At 44.5% G+C, this 13648-nt stretch overlaps 1 protein-coding gene across 5 annotated transcripts in view; it reads right to left on the bottom strand.

The window, feature by feature from the left end:
- The window catches only part of LOC121166279 (kanadaptin-like), a 57027-nt gene extending 43471 nt beyond the window's left edge, over positions 1–13556 (bottom strand). For 4 of the 5 annotated variants that reach the window (XR_005885382.1, XM_040995405.1, XM_040995407.1 and 1 more), the window contains exons 1-8: positions 12865–13540; positions 12448–12643; positions 9471–9593; positions 7710–7770; positions 6886–7025; positions 2003–2163; positions 1294–1363; positions 736–922 (exon numbers count right to left, since the gene is read on the bottom strand). Coding sequence is in view for 4 of the 5 variants with exons in the window: in XM_040995405.1 (XP_040851339.1) it covers positions 736–922; positions 1294–1363; positions 2003–2163; positions 6886–7025; positions 7710–7770; positions 9471–9593; positions 12448–12643; positions 12865–13524 (1598 nt within the window). In the remaining variant the exon portion in view is untranslated. Of the gene's footprint in view, positions 1–735; positions 923–1293; positions 1364–2002; positions 2164–6885; positions 7026–7709; positions 7771–9470; positions 9594–12447; positions 12644–12864 lie in introns of all 5 variants that reach the window. The other variant, XM_040995408.1, reaches the window with a different exon arrangement.
- Between the last annotated feature and the right edge of the window lie 92 nt (positions 13557–13648).

The following is a 13648-nucleotide window of genomic DNA, read 5'->3' as shown; positions in this document are numbered from 1 at the left end:
TGTTAGAAAATGTCTTTTCACCCCAGCCTTATCAGTGTACTATCATATTTAACGAATCTCAATTTAATGGATTAAAAAAGGTAAGGTATTACTTTTAGGATTCATATGTTTTCAAAGTAATTTTTATATACTTAAAAGCCACCTGTATTTCTTTTTCTGTGGCCTGTCAACTGATACCTTTACCTATATTTCTCTTGAGCAGCCAGTTATATTTATTTACCATTCAAAGGCCTTTCTAAATGAGAGAAATCAGCATCATATGCATATTGTTTACTACGCACTAAAAGACGTAAATAAAAAACTGTAGCCTTCCCATAAACCAGGAATCAATACCTTTCTGCAAAAATTCACTAACAGCCTAGAGTTCACAGACTAACAGGCTGTTGGCTGCTCTGTGAAAGCACCGCCTTGTATGCTTGTAGGGGTGGAGGACATCCAGCCTAAGGGCCCTCAAAGGCCCAGGAATCATCTGGTCTGGCCCTGCCAAGGCAACCACAGGCGGGACTAAGGAGTCAATAAAACTAGAGCAGGCTACTTTTTAAGTTAATAATTTTTATGGGCCATGAGCAATGTTATAGTCAAATGGTTCCTGGCAGAAAAGATTCCCCACCCTTGCTTTGAAGGGTCTCTTACTGTCCTACCACATAACGATTATCTAAGAAGATGAAAGAACAATTCAAAATGTTATCTCTGCTACCATGCTTGTGTAAAATTCCAAACATAATTAAGACTTACTTTTTTAGTTCTGGAATCTCTGCTGGCTTTACGATTTTTATTAACCCTTTAAGTCTCTGTTGTTCTTTCCTCAGTTCAAAAGTTCTCAGGTGAAGCTTCTTCCGGGACACGCCATCTAACGTGCTCCCTGACTTCATTTCTGACATGAATGCATCTAAAGAATCCTGCGACGGTGACTCGGACAGAGCTACACAAGAAAGGGATGATGCACACGCTTAGGAAGATGGTCACGCATGTCAATTCAGCATGAATTGAGAACTCACCCACATAAAGCTGGACAAAAGTCATTACTAAAATAGGGGAAAAGAAGCAGGTTAGAGCTGCGAGGCATTGGGAAAACATTTTGTCTGCCTCGGCTTCATTTCCTTCAACTGCTTCATAAAGGGGTTAAGCAAATGATTTAGTAATCTTTCTCAGTCTAAAGTGCCTTGTTGTTCCTTAGCAAGACCCCATATTCTGTATGATACATATTACTAACCAACATAGCCCAGGGTATGGGGCAGGGCACCTCACTACACGAAAAGCAGGTGCTCAACAGATACCTGATGAAAGCCTTACCTTTGCTTGAGGCTTTCAGCCTTTCAGAAATTTCAGAGAGCTCCCTTTCAGCATCATTTAACTTTGCAACCTGTAACCCCAATAGCAACAGGGTTAACACACGTTAACTCTTTCAGGCTCCTTATGGAGCGAATACTTTCATTTGCCTATTTAGTTACAGCTGAATCAATTTCTGAGTTAACAAACTCAGAGTTAAACAGAATGAGCAACTCATTTTATTTTACTCACAAGGCATTTGTCTTCACTGACCAATCCAAAGGACAGCCTCTGGACATTTTAAGCTCTGAATATACGAAACACAGTCTCAATGCATGATAATTTCACAAAGGACATTCTATTTCATTAATACCACACCCCACTCCTAACAATTGCTTCAACTCTTCTTCACTGCCAGGAGCCTATAGTCAACTTCGTCCCAGATACCATAAATTGGAACTTTTCCCTTTTTTTTTTTAGGGGTGAAATCATATCCCCCCAGAAAAACCCAAAAGCCAAAAAACAAACAAACAAAAAGTCTATAACGGATGAGTTATGGCCTAGAGACTGAACAACTCAGCTAACACCAGTTGTTTATACAGAGCTTGAAAAACTACGCCTCAGTACCCGACTCTAAGGCTTCTGCCACAACAGTTACAAAACAGGTTTAAATATAGCATTATTTGACTAAAAAATATAAATGGCTATAACTACTTCTATAAGTAAAACTTACCAGGGATTCAAAGGTCTCTGGTTTCTCATCGATTTTCCCAGCCTTCTTCATTCGATTCAATCGCTTCTTCTCAACCAGACCAGTGCGATCCAGGAATGTGTCATCATCACTATCATAAAAGTCCTCATCTTCCCAGTTCTTGGCTTTCCTTTTCCTAGATACTAGGGATGGATAAAATAATTGATCATAAAATAACCTTCATGAGAAGAAGAAAAAAAGTAAATAAATCAAAATACTACAGTCAAGTACTGAACGATGGCATTCTATAAATTGCCAAATGACATATAAAAACAAAACGCTATGGCTGGTATTGTGGCACAGTGTGCTAATCCTCTGCCTGTGGCACTGGCATCTCACATGGTTCAAGTCCTGGCTGTTCCACCTCCTATCCAGCTCCTGGATATTTGCATCTGGAAGGCAACAGAAGACAACTGGAGCGATTGAACCCTTGACGCCCACATGGGAGCTGTGGAAGAACTAGATGGACTTCCGGTCTCCTTACTTTGGCCTGGCCCATATCCAGATACTGAGACCATTTGGAGAGTGATTCAAAGAATGTAAGATCTTTCTCTTTGCAACTCTAGCTTTAAGTAAATAATGAAGCCTTTTAAAAAAATAAACAAACAAATAAAAATAAAATATAAATAAAAACACAAAGTGCTGAGGTGGGCATTTTGCAAGGCAGTTAAACCACAGGTAAGGATAGCCACACACCATGTAATACCATGTATTTTTTTCTTTTTTTTTTATATTATTTATTATTGAATAGGCAGATTCACAGAGAGAAGGAGAGACAGAAAGAAAGATCTTTTGTCCACTGATTCACTCCTCAAGTGGCCACAATGGCTGGAGCTGAACCAATCCAAAGCCAGGAGCTAGGAACTTTTTCTGCATCCCCCTCATGGGGACAGGGTCCCTGGGCCGCCCTCTACTGCTTTCTCAGGCCACAAGCAGGGAGCTGAATGCAAAGCAGTCAGGACATGAAGCGGCACCCATATGGGAGCCCAGTACTTGGAGGTGGAGGATTAACCAATAGAGCAATCAAATTGGGCCCATGCATTTCTTTATTATACAAAAGGCAGCATACTATACTCTCACTTGTTTAAAAAAAATCCTGAAAGCAGAACTTTTATTTACAGAGCTCTTCCTCATTACTATTTGCCTTTGTGTGTACTCTTACACATACAATCTTTTACCCAGAAAATCTCGTATGTGGGGTTTTAAAGTTTTTTCCAATATTTTATTATTGCCAATAACAATGTGAATTTTTTAATGTTAAAAGTATTAACTTAGGGCCCAGCGAATAGTGTAGTGGTTAAAGTCCTCACCTTGCATGCCAGGATCCCATATGGGCACTGGTTCTAATCCCGGCAGCCCTGCTTCCCATATAGCTCCCTGTTTTGGCCTGGGAAAGCAGTCGAGGATGGCCCAAAGCTTTGGGACCTGCACCCATGTGGAAGACCCGGAAGAGCTCCTGGCTCCTGGCTTTGGATGGGCTCAGCTCCAGCCAATGCACTCACTTTGGGAGTGAACAATTGGACGGAGGATCTTCCTCTCTGTCTCTCCTCCTCTCTGTATACCTAACTTTCCAATAAAAATAAATAAATCATTTTTAAAAAAAGTATTGATTTAGGGAGTAAATTCCTGAAAGTATTGAAGCTGAACAAAAGTGTAAGTACAGGGCCCGGCGGCGTGGACTAGCAGCTAAAGTCCTTGCCTTGAACGCGCCGGGATCCCATATGGGCACCAGTTCTATCCCTGGCTGCTCCACTTCCCATCTAGCTCCCTGCTGTGGCCTGGGAAAACAGTTGAGGACAGCCCAAGGCCTTGGGACCCTGAACCCGCATGGGAGACCCAGAAGTTCCTGGATCCTGGCTTAGGATCGGCTTAGCACCAACTGTTGCGCTCACTTAGGGAGTGAATCATCGGATGGAAGATCTTCCTCTCTGTCTTTCCTCCTCTCTGTATATCTGACTTTTTAATAAAATAAATAAATCTTTTTTAAAAAAATTTAAAAAGTGTAAGTACAAAGTGTTATCAAAAATGAATGGGAAATGCAGATCATGAAAATGCACAGGATGAGCTTCAGACACAGTAGTTAAGGCTCTAGCTGGAGCAGCCACATGCCACACAGACCTGGCTCCATCCCTGACTCCAGCTCCCTGTTATCTGCACCCTGGGAGGCAGCAGGCGATAATGAGCCAAGCTGGGTTCCTGTCCGGTGGGAAATCAGCACTCGGAAGCCAGCTCTTGGTTCAGCTCCAAGCAAGGCAGACAGGAGAGGGGACCACAGGAGGGCAGTGCGCGCTCTGACTCTCAAATGAAAGCACAACTAACAAAGGGAGGCTGGTGCAGACATTTGGCCTAGTAGCTAAGCACCAGGTATGGATGCACGCATCCTGCATCACCAGGCCCAAGCTCTAGCCCCACTCATGGCTCTAGTTCCCAGCTAAGGCAGTCACTGGGAGGCAGTGAGGATGAATTAACCGGGACCCGACCACAAACAGGGGACCTAGGTTGAGCACCTGGCTCCCAACTTTGGTCTCAGTTATGGACCACTGTGGGCATCTGGGGAAGGAACCAGCAGATAGGAGTGCTGTCTCTCAAACAAATAAATAAAATCTAAAAATTGACCACTTATCTAGTATTAGACATTTAAATTGTATATAAAAAAAAATAGAAGCAAAAAAAAAAAATTCCATCTCCACATAAACTGCTAATGAAGAGTGAAGGCAGAATAATTACATTTCCAGGACTGAAGGGTTAATCAAGTTCATTTGCAATGCATCCTTTCTCAGAGACCATCTCTCCCATGTGCTCTGGTGCTGTGCCAGCTTTTTAATGTGCTAAAACTACAGCAAGATGTGCTCCACCAAAACAAAGGAACAAATTAAGAAACAGAATAAGAAAAATCTGAAAACAGAAAACCTATCAGGAGAAAATCCAAGGAAATCTCAAGCTTGACAGTGCAATAGAGTCTCAGATAAAGGCTCTACAGCAGGTCTGGAGAGCAAAACGCCCTAAAAGAACATACCTCTTCAAGAAAAATGTTAAAAAAAAAATCAAGACTTGCAAATCACTTAATATAAAAAAAAAAAATCACTGAAAGGCTATTTAAAGAAACGGAGGTGCCGGCATGATGGTCCAAAAGGCTAATTCTCAGCCTGCAAGTTCTAGGATCTCATGCGGCACCAGTTCATGTCCAGGCTATTCCACTTCCTATCCAGCTCCCTGCTTCTGGTCTGGGAAAGTGGTACAGGATGGTCCAAAGTCTTGGTATCCTGCACTCACATGGAGACCCACAGAAGTCCCTGGCTCCTGGCTTCAGATTAGCTCAGCTCCAGCCATTGAGCCATTTGGGGAGTAAGCCAGCAGACGGAAGCTCTATGCCCGTCTTTCCTTCTCTCTGCATTGTAGGGCAGGTTAAACCGCAGCCTGCGCCATCAGCATCCCACATTAGCCATGGTTGGAATCCTGGCTGCTTAACTTCTGATCCAGCTCCCTGACAATGTGCCTGGGAAAGCAGTGAAAGCAGGCGCAAGGGCTTGGGTCCTATCCCAACGCGAGAGACCAGAAGGGAGTTCTAGAATCCTGACACCCGCCTGGTTTAGCTCCAGACACTGTAGCATGTTGTGAGTGAACCAGTGGACAGAAGACATCTGTTTCTGTCTCTTCCTCTCTAACTCCATTTTTCAAATATTTAAATCAATCTGAAAACACATACACTCAGGCCTGCGCATTAGCCTAGCAGTTAAAGTCCTCGCTGCGTATGCACCAGGATCCCATATGGGCACCAGTTCATGTCCCGATGGTGCCACTTTCTTTTTTTTTTTTTTTTTAAAGATTTATTTTTATTATTTTTTATTGGAAAGGCAGATATACAGAGAGGAGAGAGAGAGAGGAAGATCTTCCATCCGATGATTCACTCCCCAAGTGAGCACAACGGGCCGATACTATGCCGATCCGAAGCCAGGAGCCTCTTCCGGGTCTCCCACGCGGGTGCAGGTTCCCAAAGCTTTGGGCCGTCCTCGACTGCTTTCGCAGGCCACAGGCAGGGAGCTGGAAGGGAAGCAGGGCTGCCGGGATTAGAACCGGCGCCCATATGGGATTCCAGGTGTGCAAGGCGAGGACCTTTAACCACTTGCGCCACCGCGCCGGGCCCTCGATGGTGCCACTTTCTTATCAGCTCCCTGTTTTGGCCTGGGAAAGCAGTTAAGGATGGCCCAAAGATTATTTTAATTGAAAAGGCAGATCAGATTTATAGAGGAGAAATAGAGAGAAAGATCCTCTGCCTACTGCTTCACTCCCTAAATGGCCACAGTGATAGAGCTGAGCTGATCCAAATCCAGGAGCCAGAAGCTTCTTCTGGGTTTCCTATATGATGCAGGGTACCAAGGCTTTAGGCAATCCTTCTCTTCTTTCCCAGGTCACAATCAGGGAGCTGGATGGGAAGTGGAGCAGCCAGGACAACCATAGGAGAGCCTAGCACTTGCAAAGTGAGGAATCAGTCATTGAGTCATTAACTGGGCTTCTCAGTTTTAGTCAGATTAGAGAGAGGAGGAAAGACAGAGAGGAAGATCTTCCGTCTGATGATTCATTCCCCAAGTGACCATAATAGCCGGAGCTGCGCCAATCCGAAGCCAGGAGCCCAGAGCTTCTTCCGGGTTGCCCATGTGGGTGCAGGATCCCAAGGTTTTTGGCTGTCCTCTTCTGCTTTCCCAGGCCACAAGCAGGGAGCTGGATAGGAAGCGGGGCACCAGGATTAGAACCAGTGCCCGTATGGGATCCCAGCACGTGCAAGGCGAGGATTTTAGCCACTAGGCTACTGTGGCAGGTCCGGTCTTCTTTTTAACAAAAAGCAAAAAGTACTTTCACGCGCTCACCTGCTTCCTGTCGCAGCAACCCCAGAGTCTCGAGGATCCGACAAGCTTCCAGTGAGCACTGGATCATTGCTTCTTTTTTCTTTCCTGAGTGAATGGCTTCAGCCACCAGCTGTTTGCCAGTTGAGTCATCCACAGGTAATCTGCAATGGTTTGGAGAAAAGTAGTATAGAACTAAATTCTAATTCTCGTGAAAAAAATATGCTGCAATAATAGTCACATTTTCTTACATGGCTTTTTTTCTTTTAAGATTTTTTTTTTACAAATTTAAGTGGCAGAGTTTCAGAGCAAAAGGGAAAGCTGAGAGACAGAGACAGAGAGAAAGAAAGATTTTGCATCTACTGGTTCACTTCTCAGATGAGTATCAGGGCCAGGGATGGGCCAGGATGAAGTCAGAAGCCAGGAGCTTCATCCTGATCTCCCGCAGGGTGCAGGGGCCCAAGCACCCAGGCCATCTTCTGCTGCTTTCCTGGGTGCATTCACAGGGGGCTGGATCAAAGTGGAGAAGCACTGACTTGAACCAGTGACCATTTAGGGTGTCAGCATTATAGGAGGTGGCTTAACCTAGTGCGCTACAATATCGACTCCTATACAGCTCTTCCCTCAATTCACTTTGTTCTATTTTTTTAACATTAGATGTCAAAGTGTTTCCTTCTACTGTTTACTGATCCCACACAAACACCTAACAATGTAAGTTTATGAACACACCAAGGTCTAAGTTAGGAGTAATCATGAACAGACCAAATTTATTTCTGGTTGTTCCATATGACCATAAATTAAATATGAGTTGACTACTTTCCAGAGAATGGACATTAAAAAGAACATACCTCACCCTGCAGAGCCAAGTACTATGTCCTTGTTCATCAAATTCATACTCTAATTCTTCTCCTGGGGAGAAAAAAAAAAAACAACTTCAGTAGGCTAGAAAAATTACTAATTGCTATAAAGAAAAAGACAGCAAAAGCTAAATAAGACCATCAAGCTTTTATACCATAGTGAATACAAAATTTCAACGCATTTCACTTCTGAATTCTAGGGATTACATCTGACAATAAAATTAGGACGAATGTGCAGTAAAACTATCTTTAGATACCTCTGGATATGCAAACCTGGATCAATCAACTTGCCAGATACACAGTTTTGTTCACTAGATGCTTTTCACACTTTTCATACATTGTAGACTTACGTGTTCATCACAACTGGTTTTCAGAAGCACAAATCTCAAATGCAGAAAATGATATGGATAATATGTACATAATATATATTTTATATATATGTCTCTATATCTGTACTCATTCATTTATAGTCAGTCCTTCAGCTCCTCAGACTTCACATTCCAGGATTCAAGCAATCTCATATGCAATACTGGGGTAAGAAAAGCCAAATCTGTTTGAAACATACACAGACTTTTCCTTTATCATTACTCCTTATAAAATGAGCATAACCACTATTACATATCATCTATATTCCACAAGCGACAGATATTGTAAGTAATCCAGGGATGACTTAAAGTATACAGGATAGGACTAGCATTGTGGCTTAGTGGGTAAAGATGCTGCCTGCAATGTCAACATCCCTTAAGGGCACCAGTTTGAGTCCCAGCTGCTCTCCTTCCAATCCAGCTCCCTGTTAATGACCTGGGGAAAGCAGTGGAAGATGCCCCAAGTCCTTGGGCCCCTACATCCATATGGAAAATCTGGATGAAGTTTCTGGCTCCTGGCTTTGGCCTGACCCAGCGCTGGTCGACATGGCCATTTAAGTAGTGAACCAGCAGATGAAAGATCTCTCTGTCCCTCTCTGAAACTCTTTCAAATAAGTACGGAAATCTTTAAAACAAAAGAATAAGTATACAGGAGAATGTGTACAAGTTATATGAATATATTATGTCATTTCAAAATCTCAGACTTTGGTATCCTGGCAGAAAGGAATTCTGGAACCAATTCCCTGGGGATGCTAGGGGATGAGTGCTAGGGGATAAGCACACATGTACACACACATAAATTTAAAGTATTCCTACTGAAATAATACTCTGTGATGATGCTTTTAATCATATAAAGTTAAAATTTGTGTCAAGGATTATAAAAAAAACAAAATTGAAGAAACTGGCTTAATTTTTCTAACCAAAGATCCAGTGTCTTTTGAGAGGAATGAGATGGGTCAGGAAAATAAACACTGTCAGGGTCTGATGCTGTGGTATGGTGAGTTAACCCGCTGTTTGGGTCTCATGTGAGTGCCGTGAAGTTCTCTGGGCTCCTGGTTTTGATCTGGTCCAGGCCTGACTGTTGTAGCCATTTATGGAGTGAACCAGTGCAGGGAACTCTCTTTCTGTCTCTCCCTTTCTCTTTTTAACTCTGCCTCTCAATAAATAAACAAAAAAAGTTTAAAAACTAAAAGCATTTCCTTTTTCTCAAGACTGAAAGAAAAACCAACAAGCTTTTTACCATTTTCAAAATAAGACTGAAGCAGCCAACCACAAGGGCAGGGGGCCAACATCAAATGCACCATTTCTAGGATAAACCTCAGCCCAAGCCCTGGCAGACAACACTGCTGGGATCCGATTTACCACCACGTCAAACCTGTCCAGTTACCTTCTCGGTCAAAAAAACCTTGGAGAGCCTTTTTCGGGTCCTTGATGTAGAAGGCCTCTCTCTCCTGCTGGAACTCTAATACAATGGGGTTCTCTTCAGCCTCATCCTCTACAGCATCTTCACCTGTAAAATATTGGAAAGAAAAACCAAGATGCTCAGAAGACAGAACAGACGATCTGCATGGCTTTCACGGGAGGTGAGAGCTGAAACAAAGTCCCCACTATGACTATCTTCAAGATTTTTAAATTGCAAGACAAGGCAAAACTTGCTTTTTTACCTTAATTTTCCCTATACACACAGTATATCACTATTTATATAAGATATATATATATAAAAGATTTAGTTATTTTTATAGGAAAGGGAGCTTTACAGAGAGGAGGAGGAGAGAGGAAGATCTTCCATCTGCTGATTCACTCTCCAAGTGGCTCCAATAGTCAGAGCTGAGCCAATTTGAAGCCAGGAGCCAGGAGCTTCTTCTGCGTCTCCTGTATGGATGCAGGGTTCCAATGCTATGGGCTATCCTCGACTGCTTTCCCAGGCCACAAGCAGGGAGCTGGATGGAAAGTTAAGCAGCCAGAATACAAACTGGTACCCACATGGGATACTGGTGTACTCAAGGTAAAAATTTAGCCACTGAGCCAGGCCCTAAAAATAAGCAAATCTTTAAAAATAAATAAACGAAAGCAAGATCACCTATCACAGTGTGAAAAAAAAAATACAAGCTCCTTATCTGGCATTTTCATTTTCCCAAATTAAGGTTTAATACTTTATCTCCAATATAATTTCCTAGTACTTCTCAAACTATTGTAGAAATTTTGAGTTGATTCTTTTTTTTTTAAAGATTTATTTTTATTATTATTATTTTTTTTATTGGAAAGGCGGATATACAGAGAGGAGAGACAGAGAGGAAGAACTTCCGTCCGATGATTCACTCCCCAAGTGAGCACAACGGGCTGATACTATGCCGATCCGAAGCCAGGAGCCTCTTCCAGGTCTCCCACGCGGGTGCAGGTTCCCAAAGCTTTGGGCCGTCCTCGACTGCTTTCCCAGGCCACAGGCAGGGAGCTGGAAGGGAAGCGGGGCTGCTGGAATAGAACCGGTGCCCATATGGGATCCCAGGCGTGCAAGGCAAGGACCTTAACCACTTGCGCCACCGCGCCGGGCCCTTGAGTTGATTCTTACTTCAAGTTGTGTAAGAATGATGGTGTGCACAATGAGAGTGGTGAGAAAATGTGAAATTTGATTTTATTGAGAATGGAGACTATCGCTAACCAAGAGGGAACCCAAGGGAAGATTCTGGTAAGATCTGGGTATGGGAGCTTAAACAGGGAATGCCTTTCAATTGATAAGCCTCCACCCAGTTTCTACATTTCAGGTATTCCACAGTCGAGTTCCTAGCTGTTCTTTTTCTAATCCAGCTTCCTGCTAATGTGCCTGGGAAGGAAAGGCAAGATGGCCCCAGTTCATGGGTCCCTGCCACCCAAGTGGGAGATCAGGATAGAAATCCTGGCTCCTGGCTCCTGATTTGGTCTGGTCCAGAGTCCTTGTTGCTGCAGTTATTTAGAGAGTGAACCAACAGAAAAAAATATTCTGTCTCTCTGCTTTTCAAGCAAACAAAATTTGTGTTTTTTTAAAGCAAAATGAAAACGGATAAAATTGTTATTTCAGCATGTAATCAAAATATCATGACTATCTTATACTCCTTTTGTGCACTCAAAGTAAATATCAGCTTGGACTAGCCACACTACAAGTGCTCCAGGATGACTGTAGCTGGCGGCCACCTGTATTGGTCGGCGCAGATTAAGTGCTCAGTGACTGCTCCCTTCTGGAACCACGGCCCTAGAAAACTACAGTTCCTAGTTTTTGACACGTCAGCAATTTCACACTATTGATCTTGTCCTGCCAACTACATATGAAGGCTATCTACCCTTTCAAGTTCTAACATCCCCGACCACCTACTCTTCAAATTGTCTGATTGTATAGAAAATACAATTTATTCCTTTGGCTTGGAGACAAGTTTTCTCATTAGATAGTCCACATTTAAGGATAGTTGCAAAAAAGTCAAGAGGATATCTTTTATTGAATATCTTGTTTTATTTGAACATAGTTTTATAACTCCAGTGATACTCCTAGACCTCAGCAATAAATAAAACTACCTCTTGCAGCACTGACATCTCATGCTGGCATCCTTGTTAGGAGTCCTAGCTGCCTGTTTCTGACTCAGCTCATCACTACAATGTCTGGGAAGGCAGCAGGAGATGCCTAAACACCTGGGCCCTTGCCATCCCTGTGGAAGACTCGGATGGAGTTCCTGGCTTTTGACCCATTTGGGGAGTGAACCAACCGATGCAACATCTCTCTTTTTCTGTTTCTCCCTTTTTATGTTACTCTACTTTTCAAGTGAAATAAATCCTTAAGAAATACATACACAAACATTCAAAGAAATCCATAGTGCCCATAATTCTTTTTTTTTTTTTTTTCTTTGTAGCATCAGTGAAGTCGAGAACTCTCTGGGTTTTGATTAATGACAAAATGTATCAGTTCTATTAAAAGAGTCACCGAAAACTCTATCACTGAAAAATCACTTTTGGGGCCCAGCGCAGTAGTCAAGTGGCTGAAGTCCTTGCCTTGCATGTGCAAGGATCCCAGGTGGACGCTGGTTAGTATCCAGGCTACTCCACTTTCCATCCAGCTCCCTGCTTGTGAGAGTAGAAGATGGCCCAAAGCCTTGGGCCCCTGCACCCACATGGGAGACCCAGAAGCAGCTCCTGGCTCCTGGCTTTGGATTGGCTCAGTTCTGGCCATTGCAGCCATTTGGGGAGTGATCCAGCAGATGAAAGATCTTTCTCTGTCTCTTTCTCTCCCCTTGTCTCCATAAATCTGCCTTTCCAATAAAAATAAATAAATCCTTTAAAAAAATCACTTATCACTAGCTGTGATCTCAAATATTAACCCCTGGCAGTGACTGATTTCTTACCCATTCCCCACGTGCAGCCCACGTCATCATCCTGGATGTTTGAGCTTCCTTTCTTTTCCGCAGCATCTGCTTCCTCGTCTCCATCCGAATCTTCCCCTAGCATCTTCTTCTCTAACAGCCTTTGTTGCTGCTTGCGCAGTTCTTTCAACTGCGTGACAGTTAATTCAGATTCTGCCTCTCTGTCTTCCTCTGGTCCCTGATGAACCAAGGGGGGGGGGGGGCGGAGAAGGAGAAAATTTACTTCCCGAAATACAACCACAGGAACAGAGAGGTCCAGAGATGTGGCCAGATTTGTTCATGCACTTTCATCATTGCTGATGGGTAAAACCCCCTTCCTCCAGGAAAGCTTCCAAAAAGCCCAGGTTCCAACCCACTAGGCTCCTGAGATTTTCATCCACATTTCCCTCCCTTACTTACCTGCAGGATAAAGAGCCGACTGCTGCCCCCGAAGCGAAGCACATGCCCGACGCGCACCCGACAGTAGGTGCGTGGGGGGACGCGAGTCTTGTTCAGAAAAGTGCCGTGGGTACTGCCCAGATCGTAGAGGTAGAAGCCCGGCACGGTGCCCTCGCTCTCTCCGTCGGGCGCCCCGTGCTGCAGCACGGCGTGGTACCGGGACACCGAGGGATGCTCCAGGCACACGTCGCAGCTGGCCAGCCTCCCGAAGAGGCAGCGGCTCATCCCCTGCAAAGAACGAGAGCCGAGGATGGTGCCGCCCTTCAGGGTCTCCAGGCTGTAGGGGGCCGTGGCCCGGCCGCCCCACGGCGGCTCTCGGTATGGAGCAGCGCGGGCCGGGCCGCCGGCCGAGGAAGCGGACACAGGGGGTCGCGGCGGAGGCGGCTCCTCCCTGGGACCCCCGGCTTCCCCGCGGTCCAGCACAGGCGGCGGGACGCCGGGCCCTGCACAGGCGGAGTCCAGCAGCGCCGTGGGCCTCTCCTTCTTCCCCTCCTCGGGGTCTGAGGCACTGGCAACAGAGTCCTTCTCTGGTGGGCACCCCGGAACGACTGGCTTCTTAAAGTCCTCATTGAATTCAGGTGATGCCAGCGGCTCGGACTGCGTTGACAGATTTTCAGCCATTCTCGACCGGGTAACCTCGAAATCTGCCCCCTGGAAACTTGCCCCCACATGGTTGCAGCGTTCCTACCCGTGTTTCCTTTCCCCTCTGCTCCCAGCAGCTTCTCTGGAGGACCGTGAAGGAACA

The sequence above is a fragment of the Ochotona curzoniae genome, unplaced genomic scaffold, assembly GCF_017591425.1.
Source record: "Ochotona curzoniae isolate NIBS_2020 unplaced genomic scaffold, NIBS_Ocur_1.0 patch106, whole genome shotgun sequence".
Taxonomy (NCBI): Eukaryota; Metazoa; Chordata; class Mammalia; order Lagomorpha; family Ochotonidae; genus Ochotona; species Ochotona curzoniae.
This window is presented reverse-complemented; position numbering and strand designations above follow the sequence as displayed.